The sequence below is a fragment of the Helicoverpa zea genome, chromosome 19, assembly GCF_022581195.2.
Source record: "Helicoverpa zea isolate HzStark_Cry1AcR chromosome 19, ilHelZeax1.1, whole genome shotgun sequence".
NCBI classification, from domain to species: domain Eukaryota; kingdom Metazoa; phylum Arthropoda; class Insecta; order Lepidoptera; family Noctuidae; genus Helicoverpa; species Helicoverpa zea.
This window is the reverse complement of record NC_061470.1, coordinates 1,695,104-1,720,479: the sequence shown is the minus strand read 5'-3', so window position 1 is coordinate 1,720,479 and position 25,376 is coordinate 1,695,104. Positions and strand designations below refer to the sequence as shown.

At 34.7% G+C, this 25,376-nt stretch overlaps 1 protein-coding gene across 2 annotated transcripts in view; it reads left to right on the top strand.

Moving 5' to 3' along the window:
• Positions 1–25,376, top strand: part of LOC124639598 — a 112,908-nt gene that overhangs the window by 69,444 nt on the left and 18,088 nt on the right. For both annotated transcript variants that reach the window (XM_047177039.1, XM_047177038.1), the window contains exons 4-5: positions 13,216–13,409; positions 15,040–15,221. In XM_047177039.1, coding sequence (XP_047032995.1) covers positions 13,245–13,409; positions 15,040–15,221 — 347 coding nt within the window. In that variant the 5' untranslated portion in view covers positions 13,216–13,244. The remainder of the gene's footprint in view (positions 1–13,215; positions 13,410–15,039; positions 15,222–25,376) is intronic.

Below are 25,376 nucleotides of genomic sequence, written 5' to 3'. Positions count from 1 at the left end.
AAGTCTCTCGACTTATGTACCTTATCAATACATTCAAATTTAACCATGACAAGTCAACATCAACATATTGGCATCTATATACTTATATATTTTCCTATTTAAATAATCGACTTGTTTTATATCCAGTCTCTGGATTTATATTCTTTATAAATACATTCCAATTCAACCATTTCAAGCCAACATCAACATATTGATATCTATATACTTATATAATTTCCTATTTCAATAATCGACTTGTTTTATATCCAGTCTTTGGATTTATTTCTTTATAAATACATTCAAATTCAACCATTACAAGTAAACATCAACATATTGGCATCTATATACTTATATCATATCCTATTTCAATAATCAACTTTATTTATATCCAGTCTCTGGATCTATATTCTTTATAAATACATTCAAATTCAACCATTTCAAGTCAACATCAACATATTGGCATCTATATACTTATGTCATTTCCTATTTCAATAATCGACATGTTTTATATCCAGTCTCTGGATTTATTTCTTTATAAATACATTCAAATTCAACGATTACAAGTCAACATCAACATTTTGACATCAATATACTTTTATCATTCCCCATTAAATAAACAATTCTCTATATCCAGTCTCCGGACTTGTGTAGGTACCTTACCAATACATTCAAATTCAAGCAATACAAGTCAAAATCAACATATTGACATGAATTCATTTATATAGTTCCCCATCAAATAAACAATTCCTTATATCCAGTCTTGGTTCTTATCTTACACATACTTTATCAATACATTCAAATTTCAATATTACAAGTCAATATGAACATATCGACGACAACATACTTATATCATCAATCATTAAATAAAGAATCCTATGTATCCAGTCTCTGGATTTGTGTACCTCATTCAAATTCAAGCAGTACAAGTCAACATCACCATATTGGCATCAAAATACTTATATCATTTCTCATTTCAATAGAAAACTTCTATTATACAAAGTCTCTGAACTTATGTTCCTTATTAACACATTAAAATTTATCACTATCATAATTCAAAGTGCAAATCAGTATTTACACATTGCTTCTGCTTATATAATTCTCATTACAGTAAACAACTTCTTTCTATCCAGTACCTGGACTACTGTACATTAACAATACAATATACAATTTCTTAATATCCAGCCTTAGATTCATAAACTGCGTCACTACACTTGTATTGATCTTCAATACAATATACAATTGCTTAATATCCTGTCTTATTTTATATACTTCACAATTACACTTTATTGGCACAATATATACAATTTATTTTTTAAGGACTTAGTTTCGAAGAATTGAGAGCTATGATAAATATACACAGCTTTTTAAGTAGGTATGTGTCAATGAAGATCTCTATAAATATTGATTAATAATATTATCACAAGCGGCTCCTTACACAAAACCGTCCTTACACAATTCCTTCGTGTATTAAATTCAGAATCATAAATGACTCGTAATTGTCAATATCCTCAAACTGGACAATATACAAATCTCTCAATTTATTACATCTTCTATCTCTGACTACAATATATATGTATACATATTTTATCTCGTTTAGTATCCATTAATCATCAATATGATCAAAGTAGCTAATACAAATTCTTTAGTCAGTTTCTCTGCCCATCTCTTATTTATATTCGTTATCTCACAACTAGTACAATATATCTTGTCTATTCAATACTCAATTCTTTATTAGCATTCCAGTCGCTAGTTTTTAATAATTAACAACATAATAAAATGAGAAATGTACAAGTAATTACATTTTTCTCTGTCCATCTCTTATTTGTATTAGAGCAATGCCTATGGTTGAACTAAATCAATACATGTCTTCTATTATTATTATTTAACAACACAATCAAACTCAATCAGACCATACAATTGTTACAACATTACAATTGTTTCTGTTAATCCCTTATTGTAGTGGTTAAAATATATAAATACATAATATCCATTTTCTTCCACGAGTCGTTTGTTTTCAGCAACAAACAATAGAACCAGCTAAAACAGTACATAGTGCATACCTTCCAACCTATGAACTTATCAAAAGTTTATTTATGTAGTCTTATTTCAATAATTCAACAATACAACCAAACTGAATTAGTATGAATCTTTCAATTCATTTCACATCTCAATACAGAGGCTCGTAAGAATTAATAACAGATAATCAAGGTAAAAATTGTACAAATCTTTAATTTATTCATTCAATTTTCTTCGTCTGGTATTGTTTTATTAATTAACAATTCATTAAAATCACTACACTTCTCAATTTAAGCTTTTCTTTTTAGTTAATACCATTTAATCAAATTATAACTCTACAAGTTGTAAAGCGTGAGTGGAAAAGCTTTCTGCTCCTTCGGAACTATATCCCTGATGAGGGATACGAAAGCAGAATTGAAGGTGGTGCCGTAGAAACAATTTTAATACAAACAAAGTGACAACAAAGTACCCCTGAGCCTAGTTTAACTCATGGTTCTTTATTTATGGTGCCTTAAAGTATTGCCTTCTTTAGCTGTGCCCTAACAGGGCCTATAATGGTACCTACTTAGTTTTAAGCCTCTTCAACATCTATTGTAACATTATGGAATGCAAATAAATATATATGAATATAAACATAACCACATGTCATCATCTTTAAATATAAGTTCCAATCACCATATAAATTGTTCTTTATCAGTCAGTTTTTTTTTTCAATTAATGGTTCAAAACTAATAGATACTAAGCAATGCTCTTTCTTAGTTGTTGACTGTAAAACACTTGTGGTTGTACTTACTGACTTGTTAAAGATGTTGTTGACACCCCACTGAATTCACTCCTCTGATCCTCCACAATCTTGGTTCCTATTTTATAAGTGGTCAGAATAGACTCACAACATCAATCAAGAAAATCATCATAAACTGTACATGTAATTTTCTGTGAGAGAAGGTCTAACATACAATATGTGCTGAAATTTAGTCTCAGAATAAAATGTCTTACCTCCCAGGAAATTACAAGATTTCCTGTCATAAAGAGAGTATAGAGAGAAATGTTAACTCGTATCGTTACCATCCATAAAAGTTCAGGTTCAGTTTATTTATAATAATCTATATGTTTTACTGAGTGCCCTGGTATGCATTCAACTTTTTAATGGGCTAGGACAAATTACTTATTAATTGCCTAGTCTTTTATTCTTTAACTGTCTCACATACTTCTTTTCCAGTATGGTATAATGTATTCTGATGGTATAGCTCCTGTGTAGTATCAGACAATTTTATGTATAACTAATGTTGTTTTGTTCCAACTCAAACCTATCTCTTATTGACCCAATTGCCATATTCATTTATTAAGTTAATAATATATAGACTGCTTTCGATTCAGATTTCAAAGCCGAAATTTCTTTATTTTGTATTTATTTGATTCTAGTATACATATCTTTAAGCACTTCGGGTTATTTTTAATGGTTGAGAAAACTGGTCTCAGCATCAAGTGGTGGATTCCAAATTAAAATGAAATCTTTCAAAAAGAACATATCTGATCTGGCTACTCAGATTACTGACACTACTGAGTTATATTTTCTTCTGATTAATTGACACTACTGATTTTTATTTATTTATTATGCTTCAGTCTGTAAAATCCTTTAAGTAAATAATATTTACTACAATTGCTGCATCTTTACTGTGATTAAACTATCCTTAATGTGTTACAGTCCTATAATGTACCTGTTAGCTGTAATATCATCCAACATTCAGATAGAATAAGCAGTTTAACTTTTTCTAGGTGAGGCAATTTACAGTTAATAATATGGAAAAGATCATTTAAAAAGATTACCATTTTTATAATTTTCACTTTAGATACTCTTTAAAATAATAACAAGCAATGATATTTGCTTGGAATGAAGTTTTACTTAACAATGATGTATGCTATTGGCAGTACCAAGATATTGGTAAAACATACTTACTGTCTGAAACATACTGGCTTGAAGCATTTAGTTTCATAGTTACTTTATTAATAAAAACCAGTTTAGTGTTTATAGTACTTTAAAGTATTTGATTATCCATTATTAATACCTGTTATCACCGCTTTGGATGTACATAGAATAGTCAAGAGCTGTGTCGCACGGTTTTTGTTGGTTGTCAATTAACCACTTTATTTTCTACCTCTATTTGTAAGTGATTATGATTATTTCAATTTTAATTATTGTAATATTGGCTTTATATCATGAATATCCTATTGTTATATCCTATTTACTTATTTTTATAGGTACTTCCTTTGTCTATTTCAGTAATGTATGTAAATAATGCATTAACACCAAATCGTTCACCAGAATACCGCGATACCCAATCACCAAACCATTCCACATTCCATTTTACAGAACCAATGTTGGTAAACGCTCGCCTATGGCACGAATTTGCAGTGAATATAACTCTTTGTGCGGGAGCTCGGACAATTTTGACATTTTCCATGATTCCTATAATAAATTTAAGCGCAATGTAAATGCCTCATATAAATTAAATTTTGCACAAAATTGACCAATTTGAATAGTACCTTGTCATTTACCTCTATCGATTCTTCTTCTTTTTTTTTTTTTATTATTATTTTTGTTATGCATAGTTTGGTTTAGTTTAATTTAAGTTATTTTTAATTTGAACGTTGTGCGCACCTGTAATTAACATATTTACGCAGGACTTATTACAATAGTTTACTTATATATGTGAAAGTATTTGTAAATAAGTTGTTGGTGTGCCTAAATAAATAAATAAATAAATAAATAAATAAATCGTTTGGCCATCATCCCCATGAACTATGCAATTAGCTTTACTTGCTTTATTTACTCTTTTCTCATGAATATTTTATGTATTCAATGTGTAGCAAAAATAACACCATACATAATTACTCAGGATATAAATGTTTACCTCAGAGTATCTGTCATGTTCCCAGCTGGTTTATGGATGTCTAATGAAATATATTGTTGTACATTTACTCACCTTAAAAATGTATGCATCAAATGGATCAATAGCAAACTCTGTTCACATCCATGTAAAACTGCACTTATGTGCTAAATTATATTTTGAATGGCACCCATTATGTACAACAAAATATCTATAACCTAGAGGAAACTCAGTACCGAAGCTCTGAAATGTCAGCTCAAATAGTTTTTAGTATATAGAGCTAAATGTTTCTGGTTTTATATTTGTATGCCATGACAAGTGGCAAACATGTTTTAAGCACATACCTTTAATAATTGTATTATCCTACATGCATGCACCTGCGTGTGTATGCATGTATACACATGTTTGGGCAATTAAATGATTGTTTTCTATTCCATGGATTAATTGGAATGAGAAAAAAAAATATTAATGCTTATACCTGATTGTCCAATGTCTCGGGTACCTGTTGCATCGCGGCGGAGAAGGTGTCTAATCGCCATCAGGCGTAGTGTGTGTCAAGCAGTAATCTACACACAAGAATCTTGTCTGGTCGTCGTCATTATAGGCTCCACAAGTTGTTGACCATGTCGCTTTGTTTTCCTTGAGTAGATAAGTCCTTGATACATTATTGCGGTTGAGCAATCAGTGCTGTGATCATCTCGTCTTCGTTTAAGTGTTTCGCATAGTGTGGCGTGATCATTAATTTTATTGTATTCGGAGCATTCGCGCCCCATTGGTAATTAGGCGTTTTCTGTTCTTCCCGCTTCTGATATAAGCTAGGGTATGATCTCCTAGCCTTAATCAGAAATAAAACGTCAATTCGTATCACAATAACTTCTTGTATTCACTTTTAAAACACAATTTAATATCAATCGTAAGAAAATATAGTTTATCAGTCCACGAAGGAAGCGCATGGGAAGCGCGCGCTCTAACTGTCAAAATCTCTTTTTAGTGTTGTCCTCACAGTAGAGGTAGTGTTGTCCGTATAAAACTAAAATGATTTAGTATACTTCGGTAAATATAGTATAGTTCCTTAATGTATGAAAAGAGAATATAACATACAGAACAACACAGGATAATATTAGTCTAACAGTTAAGACATGCTTAAGCAACGTTTATAAGTAAGAATTTTCTTTAACAGCCCTTAAGTATTACTTATTATTTAATTCACGTTTATAAGTAAGGCTGTTAGACTTTAAAACCAACCTTAGTTCAAGACAAAAAATATGTAGGTATATAACCAAATTCATTCACAATAACCTAATGACCGGTCCAAATAACCGCCACATTACACTTCACATTATAGTTGAAGTTCAAACAAACAATGCGATAGAACAATGTGACACATTGGGGCAAGTCGGTCGCTGCGTTCTCACTGGTGCGTCTGGAAGTCACTTAATTGTGTTTTGGTGAAAACGTGCGCGTGAGATTAGGGCAATGTAGATGAATTTTGTTTATGTAGATTTTTGTGTTAAGTTTAAGTAACGAAAGCTTAATGAATCAACGTAAATGTTATTTAAAATAAATCTTCAAACAGATTCTTTGAAAAAAATTGGATTTTTTTTTATTTAATTAATATATCGAATCTAGCGGTAAACCACATACTTATTTGAACTTATAAGCTCTACAATCTACATATCACAAAAACATTCAATGGCCACATTCTCCTATTTCGGCAGTTATGCAATTAGAAGCTTAAGTATACGCGTCGCCATGATAACCAATAGTAACCGCAGAAATGATGTAGATATAGAGCTCTCACTTTGATTATACATATATGAAGAATTAAAGTCAAAGAGTTTTGCCTGGAATACCTAAGATATATCAGCATAATCGGGTAACTGGGTTGAGGAGGTCAGATAGGCTGTCGCTCCAAGTAAAACATTGGTATTCTACTGCATCCTATTAGACTGGAAGCTGGAAGCCGACCCTAACATAGTTGGGAAAAGGGCTATCATATGGCTGCCATACGCAGTGTTGCTTTAAAAAGTGATCTCAGATTGAAAGAGAAACTCCATAAAAGGGCTAACTTTTACCAAACTAAAAATAAAATAAACAACAGCAACAGTCAATACCTCACCCGCAGGGCTGTGACATTCAACGTAATCAATATAATACGTAATATAAATTAAAAGTACGATAATGTTCAACGTCGTGATGCCCTCAGGCTTAGCGATGGAGATACAAAGAAAGTGTAGATGTTACATCACTAGATTTTATAAAACAAAGTCCTCCAAAGTGTTATTCAAAGTGATCCCCTTGTTTGCGATTAAATAGAAAATTGGTCATCGGATTTTGTGGTTTTCACTAAAAGAAAAGAAGTAGGTAAATAATAAAGATTCAGGCTTCTGCCAGCAATTTCACTCACCTCATGGGAAATACTCCACGCATCAGCATAAAAGTGACCTATAGCCTTACAAGATAAATGAGCTATCTAAAACTGAAATAATTATCAAATCCGTTTAGTTGTTTCTTCGATTAGCGCGTTCAAATAAACGTACTCTTCAGCTTAAAAGTCGCCTGTAACCTTCTTCGATAAATGGACTAACATTAAGAGTGTTAGTGCTGCAATATAGTAATTCCTCGTTGGTCTAGTGGTCGCAAGCGCGGCTGCTGAGCTCGAGGTCTCGGGTTTGATTCCCGGGTCGAGCCGAAATCGCTTTGTGGGTTTTCTTAAACTTTCACAAAGCAGCCCGTAGTCTGGAAGTTGGTGATTGATTCACCCGTGCATCGGAAAGCACGTAAATGTCGGTTCTGCGCCTGATCTCTTTCCGGTCGTGTCGGATTGCCGTCCCATCGGGTTATGAGAGTGAAGGAATAGGGATTGCACCTGTGTCTGAGCAAATGCTTGTGCACTATAATATGTCCTGCGCAGCTGGCTGATCTCCTTAAATGAGAACAGCCGCCGTGGCCGAAATCGGCCGTGGACGCAATTATAGTAATTCCTCAGATTAGCAAGTTCAAACATACAATCAAACTTTTCAGCCTTATAATATTAGTATAGACCTTCACGTACTTATTAGTAGCAGTACCTGATTAAAAACTTTTTCTTTCACCCATTAATATTACACAATAGGCCAATGATGTAATGACCGATGGTAAACACAAAAACAAAAGATGAATTACTTTGAGGAAAAGTAATTAAGTAACGAACTTTTTCACGTTAATTGGTACGTTTTACAAAACAACTGTGATGTTGAGAACGTGATTTTGTTCAACTCTAAGTGAAATTAAGAATTTGGATGATAAAAATAAATTGTAAAAGCTTTTGGTGGATACTTTGTCCTGGTGAGTAGTTGCCTATTGCCTAATCCAATTCCCTTTCCCGGTTTCGATCTCATGGCACATTTATTAACTGCCTTATTTATTTTAAGTAATGTTAAGTATGCTATGTGATTTACATAATTTTGACTCCTAATTAGTGATTGTTTGTAAAAATATTTATATAAAAATTATAAAGCTGAAAATGTAAACGTTTGTTTGCTTTTGAAAAGTTATTTCAGTGTTTGATGGTTCTTTAATTGAGAATGGATACAGGCTGCTTTTTGTTTTTCTTATTTATTATAGTGTAAAAGTGTATAGCGAACTTTTAATAGATGCAACAATTTAAATCACCATCTATTTCAAATACGATCGAAGGTCCCACTAACTTTACTGTTAATTACATTTCTAAAGCTAACTTTAATGGGATATTTATACATTGCGCAGGCGTCGAACCTATACCCCGTCATTATCGACAAATTCATGTCATTTACACCTACGTGCCTTTGATAATTGTGCTCGAATGTCTGCAAAACCAAGCGAGGTATTTGCTTAAATTGCTTATATTACTGTAAAGGTATGAATTTTAGTTTTTTTTAGGTTGGTTTCACCAGAGAGCAAATCTTAGGATGCTCAATACTTTTATTGCATTCCACGTGCATTCTTATAGGTGGTACAAAACTGATTTTTTTTTTTAATAGGTAAGATAAGTGTCAAGCAAAGACGAGTGAATTCCGAGTATATTACCAACGGATCAGTAAATGAAGTTTATAATATCAATTCTAAAGAGTATTTTTAATGACAAATAGCCTTTCGGTACGGACTGTTAGTATAGAAGTATGCATGACTGTAGAAACCAGTCAATCAAATAGGTTTAACTTGGTAACTTAGAGTTTTTTATTAATTTTCGTTTATCTGGCAATTTAGATTTAATTATAATTTGGACTTTTACAGTAACATAACACTTTTAAAGGCAAAGTTTACCTATATCATTATTGTCACTTATGTTTGGCCGCCACATCTTGCCATTATGTAATCATTATTATAACTGGATGCATATAGTATACTATGGTGTTACGTATTCGTACGTAATCTGTTTCAAAAAATCGTTGCAAGATTGTCTGGTTATTATTATTTGACTCCATCTTCCGCGATTATCTGTTTACTTATAACTAAGTATTGCTTTATTATTTAAAATTATTGTATGCGTAACTAGCTTCCTCTGTTGCGTCCAGTGGAAACTACTTAACGCACTCGAATGAAAGTAGCCTATTGCCTTCCTTGATATTATGTGGTCTATCTAACACCGAAACATTTTTCAAAAAGAACCATTTAATACTGAATCTTAAGAAAAAAGTAAATAAAGTCATCAGCTCTATAATATTAGTAGGTCTAGATGAAACCAAGACACGAAAGGGGCAAAATAGCGCAGTAAAAAAAATTATTCACCTTTCTATAAAACGAAAAAACCATACAAAAACAAAACCACGGCAATCCAAGTTTTTTTTTGCCATCATTTAACATAACATGTCTCTAAAAAGAAAAAAAAAAAAAACTAGCTCTCTTAACCCAAATATGAACGGTCCATCAGTTAATACAGTGTCCATTATAACTCGTCAGTAATTTGACGATATTACGGTATTGGCGTGTGTGTTTTAGCGGTAAATAGTTAATAGATGGACAGGTGATGGATTAAATGGCCCCTTCTCTTGATGAGCGTGGCGAAGAAGTGGTTTGAAGGTATTTTGTGTGGTTCTTTGGATCAAATTGGATTATCAAAATTAAGCAGTTTTTAAGGCTTGAGTTTTGTAAATAAATGGTGTCTAGATTTTCGGCTAAGGCGGCTATCCTCATATACGGCAATCCGTTACCTCCGGAGAGAGATCAGGCGCAGGACCGATATTTACATGCTCTCTACATTTCCTTCCGAACTTTTGATTTTTCTTAAATACTGTCATCAGTCTTTTGAGCCCACCGCTTTCTTCCCGCTTTCTTTCTCACACAGAAGGATTGAGCATTAATCACCACGCTTGCTCAATGCGGGTTGGCGATTTCAGACTTCATAGGGTTTAAAATTGAAAAACTACCTTTATTTTAAAAGGTGGTTGAACGGACTCCAAAATTCAGTGCATCACGTAACGGGTCAGTAGCCGAAGCACCACGAAATACTAATAGAATCAACTGTAAAGTACATTTGATTTTATTTACGGTGGGCTACTGCGGTTTTGGTTTATCGGCCGAAAAATTACAGCATGAGGACATTTAATTTGCAAAAACATAAGTGTAGTGATGAGGTCTTTAACATCACTTTTTGGCTTACAACTTATGCAAACTGTTTTAAAAAATGAAATATTTGCTACTATTTGCTTGACTAAAGTAGAATAGGAAAGTTCTTTATATCACAGACTAAATAAGTAAGATATGTCACAGTTCAAACCACTGAATTGCTAAAAAAAGTCCAATTACTAAAACCTATAAACAATATTCAGTTTATTAAATCGCATTACCAAGTCAACTATCGGTTTTCAGTACATTTAAATCCGAAGAACCTCAATAAAAAAACATAAGAAATAATAATATAGTTCACGGCGTGATTTCAAATGTGTTATCAACCCAAATTAACCACAACAATTCAATTCCAAATTCAAATTATTACATAAATATGAAGTAAAGACAATTATCTGGTTGCCCAACTTCGGGTAACCAGCGTGTTGGTTGTAACAACCAATTAAAATGGACCCAAGGCTGGGTGGAGCAACCACGCGTGAGATATTTTTTATTAGCGTGGTTTTCTCTGCTCTTGTTTTTATCATAGTTCAAATATTAATTGTGTGTTTGGTATTAAGTTTGTAAATAGTGCATCTTTGTTTGGTTGCAAAATTATAGTTTTGTAATTATAAGGGTATATCGTTATTATGACGATTTTTTTTATCTAATAACTATCATTCTTATACGTCAATACCATTATGTTAGAAATAAAGTTTTGATTTAGGTATCAGTTTTCTTTCATATTTTTTTTGGGGTCTACACTACCCTACACTGTCTTACTTGGCTTTACCAAGAAGGTATTATTTATAAGGTTCTGAATATATGCCACAGAATGAATTTAAAAGTATAACTGGCACAATCGAAACAAATAGATTTTAAATACTATGGTATCGAATATGAATTGAAAAGTACCCAGTTTATATCGATATGATGTTGAAAAAAGAACTTCTATGTCCTAAAAATAGAAGCATTAAATTCTAATCATGTATTTTAACATTAGGTACTTTAATCCCCTATTAGGTAACAAGTTGCGTCCACAAAATATTATCAACGAATCTGCCAACTTTGTACAAGCACAGAATTTCAATACATACGCGTGTGTTGAATATCAAAAACTTGTGAAGCTAAAAATGGGACGAACTGTTTATTTTCCATACAAATAAGTCTACAGAATACCGGATAGTATTTTTTTAATTACTTTATGTATAACAGTCTGTTTTTAACCGACTTTGAAAAAAGGAGATTCTCAGCTTCCACTTGGTTAAGTCTATGACTAAAAAGCCCAGATGCACATTCATAGATGTGACACATAGACAATATTTGTTTTTAAATAATTCAGAAACAATATAGCAATTTTTTCGTTTTTTATTTCATCAAGTAAGTTAATGCTGAATTGCACTGTATAGGCGTGTAACCCTTAAACAATTGTTTTGCAAGTGGAATTTAGATCGCTTATTAAAATTCAACACAAGTATCAAGAACTTAGAATTATCGTAGTACTTATGGTAAATAGTCCGTTATATACTTATGCAAGAATTTCTGTAAAGACATCCAATATGATAAAAGCGTCTAGGACGATTTTGGCCACGGAGGTTATTCTTGAAGGAGAACAGGCAGCTAGGTAGGACATATTACAGTGCACAAGCATTTGCGCAGACACGAGTGCACTCACTATCCCACTTTCATAATCCGATGGGACGGTAATCCGTATAACAGAGAGAGATCAGAGAGGAGAGATGTTATGCTGCCAGTCGTACACCTAATCTACAAAAGATATTAAAAATATATTAGACATATCGGGAAATGTAGTATTTGTTGCACTGTTTGAACTTTCAGCCTAATTTCGTAAACCAAAACTTGATTTCATGATAATCAGGCCGATGGTGGTTACATAAAACCATCTATTTATTTATGAGTTCCATAGTTGTTAAGGGATCCTTTCGTTATTTCATTGTATTTTCACATCCTTCTATATTTTTTAGAATGTCCTGCATATCATAGAAATATTACTAAGCAAAGTAAACCAGGCTAATACCTTCATTTCTACAGAAGTAACTCGATGCACTCGTTATGCAATCCGATCTAAAAAGATGCATCGTATGTTAATGTTAATATGTTAACAACTATTACTTTTTGATGTCAAAACTTGCCACCATTATGAAACGTTTTACCACAAGCTTTTGAAATGTATAAAAAAACTTCCGTGTAATAGGAAATTCTGACGACTTATTCAACTATGAAGGTACTTATAGCAAATTGATTGGAAGTCAGCGGGGTTCCATTCTGACAAAAGTCTATGTGAAAATCACTATTATGGCGCAATAGAAAAGAAAAATGAAAATTTTCTCTTACCTTTCAGAAATAAAGATTTATTTTTCCCCTTCATTCGTTTATCTATAGCTACAAGAAATAACTTGTCCAAACTTATTTAATTACAGTAACAATATGTACACAACAAACACATGTAAAAAACCAAAACTTTTTTAGTTTTAGTTAAAAAATCATCCCCAACGCTGTCGACCTTGAGCGGTCTGCGTCAGGATCCCTGTCACAACTCTCCGATCCTCTCGAAATGCATACAGAAAGTTGCTACCTAATTGCTACCAGCTACCATTAGTTGCTACCCTCGTGGTTTTGAAGATATTCATCATCTAAAGGTGGCGTACTCAAGAGGCTGGCAGCATTGCCACGTTGGATCGCCATGCTTTTCCTTTACCTATTGCTATAACACTATATCATTTATATATCTTTCTCCTTGTTCCAGTCCCCCAAAGATGACATAAGCCTTACAAGATGGCGCTGCGAATGAAGAAAGACATAAAGAAGGCTTCCTACTACGTGTGGTTCCTGGGTGCGCAGGAGTCGCGCGGGCTGCGAGGCGAGGAGTTCGCTATACCTGCTATTAGGATATTGGAGGAGAGGGCTCGAGATTTGGAGCCTTTTAAAGTTACTCTGCAGGTAAATGTTGCTGAATTTCTGTAAAAATGATGTAAAGCTGAACACTGTTTAAACGAGTTAATCTTAGAAAGTACTGATACTGATTCAGTTTGAAAAGAAACAGTTTTAAGTTGCCTAGTTGTATTAAGGATGGCATAAACAAGTCGTTATTTGGATGTGCTTAAAGGTTTCGATGGGGCGCGGGGTGAAACCGCTGGCGGGTGCTATTTTATAATATCGATAGGAACACCCTAAACTTAGGAACTACCCAACGGACTTTAAAAAAAAAATATTTTAGTATTAGGATAGTCCACCTATCGAAGAAAGTATATACATATAGGCCCTTTTTTATCCGGGTACGCTATGTAGTTCCCACCTGATTCGGGTGAAAACACTAACGGAAGCAATAAGTTCATACATAAAATAGCCAATTACATCCTTCAACTGCCCTATCATAACTTTCGAGCACTTTTCTGAGAATTCTCACGATTCTCGTATTTCGTCACTTGGGTGTGTAAGGCAGTAAGGAAAAGTAAATAATGTTTATATAAAAGTGTGACCGCACCCAACTTCATTCTCGTTGACACACATACCAACGGACTTATGTGTTATTTGTGTTGTTATTAACCTTTTAAATTGTGTTTATTGACTATAGTTGGCGAATATTATGTATATTGTCTTAGGTTTATATTTTTGAAAGACAAGTGCATTTTTATCTTTTTTTTTTTTTTGCCATTTTTGTTGTAATTAAACCTGGTCCTTTATCATATTCTACCTTCCGCCCGTGATTTAACCAACGTCTCGTCCGGGTGGACTACTTGATAATACCAGTATATTATACTGGGATAAAAAGCAATATGCTTTTGTGATATATAAGCTATATTACTTTGGAGTTTCATCAAAATCTATTTAATAGTTTATCATGAAATAAGAAACCATACAACAATCCATACACACAAACTTTCGTTTTTATAATTTTAGTAGAATAAGTACCTTAAAGTGCACTATATTTCATTCGAAATTATCTTATTATGACCAAACTGACAATAACGAACAATACCCCTTAATTATTTTTGTCATAATACCTATAACAAGGAGCATCATTTCTCTCACTATCTATCAAGAACATATTTTGGAGTCGGAACATTGAGTTACATAAGAGATACCAACGTAAGAACAAGCGGTTCAATTAGAACTATTGTATAACTTTCTCTGGCATTCCTGCTAACTGAGATATCGATACATAGATACTATCAGCTTGTAACAAGATGTTTGATGAAAGATGGGTGATCATTATATGCCTTGTTGTATCGAGATGAAACAGTGTGGGTTCGATTCCCGGACTGGTGAATCTTTTTGAGAGTTTTTCCAAATAATACCTACCTAGCTGTCGTGTGCGAGACGTCTTTAGTATAGTTTAAAGTAAGAAATCTAGGTTTCGTTTGGTTTTTTCAATCAAATAAAAATCAAAAGTCATTTATTCAAAGTAGGCTGAAAATCAGCACGTTTTGAAGGTCAAATTTACAAAAGAGAGCCCCCAAAACGCACGCCCACCACTTCCTATGTGTTTTTACTGGGAAGAAGAAGTGGTGGAAGAAACTCCCTAGCAACTGCAACAGCAAGAAAATTAATCCACAACTCCTCTCCGCAGGTATCCCACAAAGGCCTGAAGATAATCCAGAATGTGACAGCCAAAGGCAAACAGCAGACTATCAAGCACTTCATCCCTCACGGCAGCATCACCAGCGCGGTGGTGCAGGCTGACGTAGTGGCGTGCGTGTTGTTGCTTTACAACCCGCTCACTGGCTGTCCCGTGCATGTCCATGCTTACAGGTGAGCAGTGTACCACTAGCACTAGCATTGTAAGAGTAACAGCCACAGAGGACAAAATAACTTGTCCTCCGTGGTAACAGCAGACCATCGAGCACCACCGCTTTTTTTGTTTAAATTTTTTGTGTTGGCAAAAATCATCAAATGACTCCTCCTGTGGGTTAGCAGCGGTGAGGGAGTGTCAGACTTACAAATCCACCATTTTCAAATCACAATTTGGTAAGAGTTATGCCTTGCCTAGAGCCTTGCCTAGAGTTATCGCGGCCCTCATACAAAAAGGGCTTAAGAAGGAACATGATGGGTTATAGTCAGGAAGAGTCTGACACTCCCTCACGCTGCATCCACAGAGGGAGGGGTCATTTGATGATTGCCCACCACATTGAAAATCAGGTTTTACTATACCAATGGTATCTTAAGGTTAAGCTGAAGATAATCCAGGGTAAAAAGCAGACTATCTTAAAGGTTTGTGGAGTTTTTTTTAAGGTAACCGGCAATCAGAAAAAAATATAATTAAAATAAAGGATTGGCGCATTTCTACAGCGCATTAGGTCAACGATTGTTTTAATGGGCACCATTGTTTTTTTAATAATCCTTGTTTTGGTTTCAGTCCCATTTTCATAAAATTTCCCATTGGAATAATAATATAAGAATTCTAATATTTTTAAACAAAATCAAATGCGTGTTTATTAGGTATGTGATTGGTAAATGCATGGCTTAAGTGAGATGAGTATACAAGGTGTTGATTTGCATTTGTGCCATACTTCAGGAGGAGGACATAAAATACGTAAATAATCGATTGGAATTACAATAGACGGGAAATAGCTAATATGCACTGCTTTTTTTGTCATTGTAATGTCGTAGTATTTCAGAAGTAATCCAATTTTATGAATGAAATTTGTGAATAATCGTTGCGTATGCTTTGTGTTTGCGTTTGTGTGAGGGTGCAGCACGGTTTTAAAGCCAATAACATACGCGCCAAGTTTAAATACGGCTAGATGACAATGACGGAATGCCGAAAAAAAATAATTACGTAACAATTTTTTTGTTCATTTGGGTCGAGAATCATTAGCATAATTACGTCCTTGAATATGGCACGGATGCAAATCAACAGCTTGTATAAATAAATACCTAAAGTAGAAATTAATTTATTTAGTTAATATTTCTTCTTCTTTCTCCTGCCCTGTTCCCAAATATTACTTGGGGTCGGCGCAATATGTCATTTTCTTCCATTTTCCCCTGTCACTCGTCATACTGACACTCACTCCCTTCCTATTCATATCATCTTTCAGGCAATCCATCCATCTTTTCTTAGGTCTTCCTCTTCCTCTCCATCCATCTACATTCATACTTAGCACACACTTTGTTGCATGCGTATCCTCCCTTTAGTTAATATTTACATAACAATTAAATACCAAGAGTTAATTTCAATAAAAAATACTTCAATCACCCATCAACCTTTGTTTCAAAAATAACTGTCGTGTCTAAACTATTGAAAATACCCATTAGAAATCTTATTTTGGCCAAAAACCCAGAAGTAAATACTTTAGTCTGCCAAAAGAAGTTAAAACAAACTTCTAGTATTATTCAAATAAATCAGTACAGTAGGAAACGGATGACATTTAGCACATTGTAAGGTCATACCGTTAATGTCAAGAGTACGATACGGAATACTGGTTTCGAACCGCACATTCTACGTACATCTTTAAGATTTACTGATTTTACTTGAAAAATAATGATGTCATTCAATCACGAATTAATTTTGCTTTGCTAGTTGTCGCAAGTGCGGCTGCTGAGCACGAGGTCTCGGGTTCGATTCCCGAGTCGGGCCGAAATCGCTCTGTGGGTTTAGAAGACTTTCACAAAGCAGCCCGGAGCCTGGAAGTTGGTGATTGATACACCCGTGCATCGGAGAGCACGTAAATGTCGGTCCTGCGCCTGATCTCTTTCCGGTCGTGTCGGATTGCCGTCCCATCGGGCTATGAGAGTGAAGGAATAGTGAGTGCACCTGTGTCTGCGCAAATGCTTGTGCACTATAATATGTCCTGCGCAGTTGGCTAATCTCCTTACATGAGAACAACCGCCGTGGCCGAAATCGGTCGTGGACGCCATCAATAGTTAAAAAAACTCCCTTCCACACCAGGATAAAGCGGAGCCTACACATGTAGGTACTTTCTAAGGCTCTAGACTCACTAGGTAATACATTATCAAAATTTATTTTTTTACTGGTAGACCAAAATTATTTTGGTAGAATCTGAAAAAAATTGTCGTTGAAGTCACATTCATCTGTCAAAGTCAAATTGTCAAAGTCAACTTTGTCACAATATCATAAGCTTGCCATTTTCCCGAGCGTCCCGTGAGAACTACTGCCCGTACCGAAATAAAAAAAAACCTATGTTATTCGGAAACAGTGTAATTTTCCAATACTGAAAGATTTTTTTCAAATCCGTAGTCAATCCGTTTCAGTTCAGTAGTTTCTTTTTGTATTAGTATAAATTAACATATTATTTTGTCTTACTTTCATCGTAAGCATAAGACGACCGATGTCTAGTCCCTTAACCTTTTGGTTTCGCACTATAACCTACACGCTATCTAGGCTATACTTAAGAAGCTATTTACCTAAAAACCTAAATGGCCATTGTTTTCTGATGCTATCACTGAATCATTACAACCATATCGGTAACAATACGTTCAGAATCCAATTTTATTTACTTCAGCACATAAACCTTCATTCTTATCATCACGCCTTTACGAGGTTAGCAGAACTATTATGAACTAGCTTTTGCCCGCAACTTCGTCCGCGTGGAATAGTGACTACCAGCAGATTTTTGATTTGACCAATAGATGGCGCTATATGTCCGGAATAATTTTATTTTTTTTTGTAATAAAAACTATCCTATGTCCTTTCTCAAGTTTCAAACTATGTCTGTACCAAATTTCACACAAATCGGTTCAGTAGTTTAGGCGTGAAGAAAAGACAGACAGACAGACAGAAAGACAGACAGACAGACAGAGTTACTTTCGCATTTATAATATTAGTTTGGATAGTACTAGAAATATAAGTTAAATTGTAGGTATATATAATATCAAGCTGTGCCAAATTAGGAATTTTTATAATAAATGCGATAGTAACTCAGTCTGCCTGTAGCTTCTCAGACTTCTGTCTGTCAGAATTCAAAACTACTGAACTGATTTATATCATACTAGCTTCTGTCAGCGGTTTCACCCGCATCCCGTGGGAACCTAGCCTTCCTCGATAAATGGGCTATCTAACACCCAAAGAATTGTTCAAATCGGACCAGTAGTTCCTGAGATTAGCGCGTTCAAACAAACAAACAAACTCTTCAGCTTTATAATATTAGTATTATAGATTTGGTACACAGTCTAGCTAGGGCCTAGTCTAATTCCGGTTTTGAGGACACTTGTCTCTAAATAACATAATTTTTAGGGTTCCGTGCCCAAAGGGTAAAACGGGACCCTATTGTTTTCGCTCCTCTGTCCGTCCGTCCGTCCGTCCATCTGTCACCAGGCTGTATCTCATGAACCGTGATAGTTAGAGAGTTGAAATTTTCACAGATGATGTATTTCTGTTGCCGCTATAACAAAAAGTATTGAAAACTAGAATAAAATAAATATTTTGGGGGCTCCCATACAACAAACGTGATTTTTTTGTTCATTTTTGCTCTAGTACGGAACCCTTCGTGCGCGAGTCCGACTCGCACTTGGCCGGTTTTTTTTGTTAATTACCTCATTTTCACCTTAAATCATTACTAAACTTGGTACAACCAAGTAGGTACTACACAAAGCTTACAAAGGGTGCCATCTTCCTAACATCTGACATTTGGTGTCGCAACTCCCGCGCGGATCCTTGTGCAACAAACTTACCGTAGCGTCCATTATTTATGTTGGCATCCACTATATCTCAAAGATTCACTGTAAAATGTGGTAATTGTTCGTGTTTTGTTTTGTTTGGGAATATTGCTAAGCTATACAGATAGGTGTATTTTTTTTACATATTTTTGTTTTATACGTATATATATTTTTATTCTAACCACCAAATCGCTTGACAAATAGCTGGATGCTTCTGACTTCTGAGCTACACTTGAACCCGATGGGTGGCTTTTTATGCCTATTCAGTAGCATTCATATGATGAAGATACCACTGAAAAGAAGATCAGTATTATAAATTGTAGCATTAATTACAAACTTTTGTAGTTTATGAATGCTATGTATATCAATGTTTTTGTTGTATGTTTTAAATGGTATTAAATAAAAAATAATAAAAAAATGTATATAAAAAAACACACGCATTCCGCATTCTTCCCGCATGTGGGTAAAAAGTAGCTTAAATCAAATTTCACACCCGCATAACACCTGTACTGAAAAGCTAATAGAATGGAATACTGCATGTCACTGCGATCAAATCTCAGGAACTTAATTAAAGTCAGCTGAGTTCCTTTCGTCCTAAAAGATGGTTGAAATGCTAAAATAATAAACATACCCACAATAAACTTAAATACCATATTTAAAACCAAGCTTACATTAGCACTAAGCCAGCACTTTAGCATCTCAATGAAGCAACGATGACATATCACGTTCTGCGCCTGCGCTGTAGAGGTCACAGCGACATCTAGCGGCGCAGACCGGAGAATTGGGCACGAGACCTACATAAGTTTATGGGTATTTTATTAATATTGTTTAGGAAGATTTTCTGCACTAATATTGTAAAAAGGAAATATTTGGTTGTTGACATGAAAGAGCTCTGAATTTGGTTGACCGATATGAAAAATTCTTGAAGCTACATTATCCCAGGTGAATATAGGCTATATTTTGTCCGGATAAGGGGAGAAGTGCCTATGAAACACGGATGAAACAACGGGAAACGGCTTGTTGTTAATATTATAAATGCGAAAGTCACTCTCTATGTCTAAAACTAATAAACCGCTTTCAATGTTTGGTAGAGAGATAGCCCAATGACTGAAAAAGAACATATGCTACTTTTAACGCTGTTCAAGCACTTTGAAAACTAGTGAATTTTTCGTGCGGCAACGCTTAAACTGACCACTGACGCTCGGCAAAACCCAGAAGTCTGAAAGCGCCATTCTTAAAAGAATAAGCATACAAGATGTAAGTAAAAGCAAGATACACGCACGGCAAAATCTCGTCTCAAGGAGCTCTTACATTAAAACCTTTTTCTAAAAAATTCCCACTTTATTAGCAAAAACTAATCGACAGATAGTAAGCAGTGTTTACGACAATCACTGCGATACGAATAGAGTTACGATTGTAAATTAAAAGCCGCGCCGGTTTAATGGCGGCAAAACCTAGGAAACCGGTAGGCAATGGCAATAACCTAGGAGTGTAGGGCTGTGCTAGGGGTTAGGAATAGGTGTTAGTAGCTGGAGTTTGTGTTTATTTATAACTAGCTTCCACCCGCGGCTTCACCCGCGTCGTGTGTTGATAAAAAGTAGCCTATGTGTTAATCCAGGGTATCGCACATCTACATACCTCAACTAAATCGGTCCAGCCGTTTTTGCGTGAAAGAATAACAAACGTACGTCCATACATTCTCACAAACTTTCACAATTATAATATTAGTAGTAGCATTCGATTAGTAGGATGGTAGAATTTATCTACGTGTAGGTATGCCGCTAATTATAAAACAACAAAAAAAAAAAAAACAATTGTGTCTCGTTTATATGTGCGCTCGTAAGTAAACAACGGGTTAAAAGTAATATAAATTAGTAAAAGTTTTTAAGGATAAATGAACCTACCTACCTCTGTATCTTGATATGTTTTTTACTCAAACCACTCGACACTCGATGGATTGGCAATAATATAGCTTGATTTACAAATTACATATAGACTACTGTATACCCTCAAGGCATGACTCTATAAAAACAACTTCGCAAATCGATTGAAAAACTAATCTTTCAGTGACCATGTCGTTCAATAAAAATAAAATAATAATCTAAAAACCTATAAAAACGCAAAGCCCTAACGACCGGCCCTACCAGTTATCTTCCCTAACGAGCTTGCTTAGAAGTCCTGCATAATACAGGCAGTTTTGATTAGAATTTAAATGAAAATCATGAAACTTGTCCCGGCGCGTTAAAATGTATAACCTACGCCATTTTATAAGCTTGTTGTAGACTCCATTTTGTTTTTACTGGGAATTTTAGATCGAACTTTTTTGTGTTGCGTGTAGAATGAGGTATTGGCTGTATTAGGATTGCTATTGCCATATCATATAGTTTAGAAAAAAAACGTCCAGAGTACGATATTTTACTACAAAAAATACAAAAAGTGGTAATCGGGTTTCACTGAGTCGTGGAAGTCAGATAGACAGTCGCTCATTGTAACACTGGTTTTCAGCTGCATCTGTTTAGAGTGGAAGCTGACCCCGACATAGTTGGGAAAAGGCTAAGCAGATGATGACGACGACTGAAAGTAGGTAAAACATTTTAACCTTTCTATGAATGGACAGATAGATACTTTCGCGTTGCAATTAGTAAGGATTACCATAAATTAAGATAAGTTAATAATTTTCTAATCATGATTTACGATTAATTCTGACGACAGATTCGCGAATTTTACACCAACAAACTCGTTTGCTACTAATTTTATGATAAATTCGTTCATTAATTCGAGGCGTGCCAAATACCATACATAATAATCAAGGATAAAACTTTCTAACGAACATAAATAAAGTCAATTTAGTACAAAGGTGAATACTGCGACCTTTATAAAACTAAAAACACGAGATTTAGAACTAAAAACAGATACATTGCTTTTTGTCTACACACAAACTTTTTTTATACCCTTTCACCGAATCAATAGTCACGTAGCAACGAATAATTCACGCAATTTGACAGCTCGCGACTTTTGACAGCTATTCCAAAATGGCGGGCTTTAGTAAAAAAATACTTTCACTCATTTCGTCAGTACAAATACGTTTTGGCGTCAACAATGGAACACGTTTGGGTGTTACAAATAATAGAAGATAGTTTGTTAATACCGCGTGAAGTGAAAATTAAAAATGGCTGCCGGCTGTTTTTTTTTTTTGTTTGGCACAATCACTTCTGCGTTGTGCCTTGTATCGATTTTATTGAATCGATTTACGTTAACGTTGTCGATTGTCGTGTAATTTGAAGTTGTTAGAAGCAATGACGGTGAGACTTTGTAAAATTACTTATTACATAGATTATAAAAATATTTGATTGGTCGGACTAAGGTCGGTATGATATCACCGTGACAGACATTTCGGGTACAAATATTTGCTTACCGGAACTGTGCAATGATTTACTATAAGAGTTACCTAATACTAAATAACAGGTTAACTTTTATTGCCATAATGATAGGCATAAGTTAAAAAATATTTTTAAACGTTTTTTGATTTGCATATTTTAGAATAATTTACTAGGTTTTTTTAAAGATTAACTTCGTTCATACCGACTACCTGCTACCGAAAAATGAAGCTTCGAAATGAGAGAAAATGCCACGCAAACACGAAAACTATGACTAGCATCAGGAAACGATCACTTAAAAAGCTATTCATATCAATTAATTAATTTAAATAGTAAAATAAATTAAAAAGAAATGTATATGGCTGAGTATTTTGTTGCAACAACCCAACTGTTATTCTTAATACTATTCATATTTTACTTTTAATAGTAGGTACCTATCCTCTTTTTTATAATATACAAAAGTATTTCTTTCAGCTTATAAATGAGAAAAAGGTATGTTAGTTTTTCTTGTAAATATCAGCTTACCTACTTTTCTCTCTGCATTGTTCCCAAGTAGCTGTCATTGAACATGCTTGGCAGTCGTTACGGGTAGTCAGAAGCCAGTAAGTCTGACACCAGTCTAACCAAGAGGTATTGGGTTGCCCTGGTAACTGGGTTGAGGGGGTCAGATAGGGCAGTCGCTCCTTGTAAAGCACTGGTACTTTTTTTTTTTTTTTAACGACGTCAAAAATCATCAAATCACCCCTTCCGCTGTGGGTTAGCAGCGGAGAGGGAGTGTCAGACTCTTACTGACTAAAAACCGTCGTGTTCCGTCATGGGCCTTTTATGTACCAGGGCCGCGGTATCTCTTTCGAACAACCCGCAGCAAAGCACTGGTACTTAGCTACATCCGGTTAGACTGGAAGCCAACCCCAACATAGTTGGGAAAAAGGCTCGGAGGATGATGTTCCCAAGTAATTTGGGGTCATCTAAATATTCTTAACTAAAGTCTATAAAGCACCCTTCTCTAGGCCAAAATCTCCTCGGCATTAAAAGAAGATTTCCACCTTGACATTCACATTAGAATGTCAGGTCGCATGACTCAGTCAGGTCACGTCAAACAGGATAACGCCTTAACTAATACATCATCAACCATTATAATACGACCTCACATCATTTGCATACTCATTTGTTCATTTATATTATGTTTTAATGAGCAGAGTCTTAAGACTTTTCGAATTATTTGTAAACTAGGCTCCGCTAGATTCTCAGCCGTGTTACTCGGAAACTACTCTGCATACACGGGTAAAATATAGCCTTCCTTGATAAATGGGCTACCTATGTAACACTGAAATATTTTTTCATCATGAAAAAAATATAATTCAGTGTGTGATATTGCGCATTCAAGCCAATAAACAAAATTATCGTCTTCCTGCCTTTAAATCAATTGTATTTGGGGTCGCCGCAGTATGCGTCATCTCACAAGCTACATTCCTGCTAGGTAATAGTCTTTTATGCATAAACAAACAAGCTCGTCAAGATTTATATTGTAGTCTTATTACCCGCCAACAAACACTTACTTCCTTTCTACCTTCACATATACTTTTACCTCTACATAAGCCATGCTGTCATCAGTATGAAGGTTGTAACGTCTGTAGGCGATCACCACAGCCTGTCGCTTCTCTCACAATAGACAGCCTCAAGGTTTTAGTACTATGTATCAGCATAAAGGTGCATACTTTGATAATGATGTGTGAATCGTTTAAGGTATGTGGTTTTTAATAGCCCTGTTTTGTAAAGTTAGACTAAGCTTTTGGTAATGATCAGCATTAGATTTTTTGAAGATTATTTATAAGGGTGAACGCGTTTGTTTGTTGATCGATTTGAAAAATTCTGTCTGTTATCGATAACCTCTTTATCGCAGTGTAGAGTAGTTCCCGCGGGACGTCCGTGAAACCATAGGTGGTAGCTATATTGTTTATCTTTAGTTAAATACCTTGCGAAATATGTTTCCTAGAGCACTTATTCTAATGAGTATTGTGCAAGTAAATAGAAAGTATATAAAAGCGAAGCCAAAACTTGCCTAAGAATTGGCAAAACAACTTATCTTACATAAACACTTTTGCGGGAGTTTTACAAACCCTTTATTCTGCAACTACGTAAAATGTTTGATCATCATCATCTGCCCAACCATAATCCCAAATACATATGTTGGAATGACCTACAGACTGGTTGTCAAATGTTGGCTGCCGTTGGCTACCTCGACCTCGACCACCAAAGATGTTAAAGTGACAGCTGGGATCCAAAACATGGAAGAAATGTCCTGACAAGATTGTCACACATCCACAAACTATGATTATGCATTAACTCGTAACCTTTTAGATTGATCCAAGTGGGATACTTAGCCACGAACTTTTATTTTGAAAGTCATTGCAGAAAAAACAAGAAATAAATATCTTTCTCAATATAACTAACAAAAATATTATTTAAAACTTAAGCAAAAGAATGCAGCCACTGAGCTCATTCGCCCAGAACAGCGCTTCTTCGCAGAATAAATATTGCTCAATTGTAATTCAATAGCGAACAAGCAAAATAAACAGATAAATTGCCTTTTGAGCTAAAGGTCGTTCTTGCAACAGAGTTGAGCACAATACTGTACTTAGAATTGCATGTATTTGTACATAATTCTTTACTTTCCGAAGTTTATAAGAAAAAATTTAGATTCAATCACCTAAATCGGCCGTAAGATTGCGGAATGTCATATTTTTTGACATAAGTACTTCTACAGTTTTTACCCCCTAAAAAAAGCCGGTCTGAAGTTGGTTACTAAAAGTAGCCATCAAATGGCTGTTTTCAGAGCGGTAAAACTATTTCACAGAACCTAAAGTGTTTTTTAGATTCTTTTATAAAAATAAAAAAGCTGTTTATTTCATGC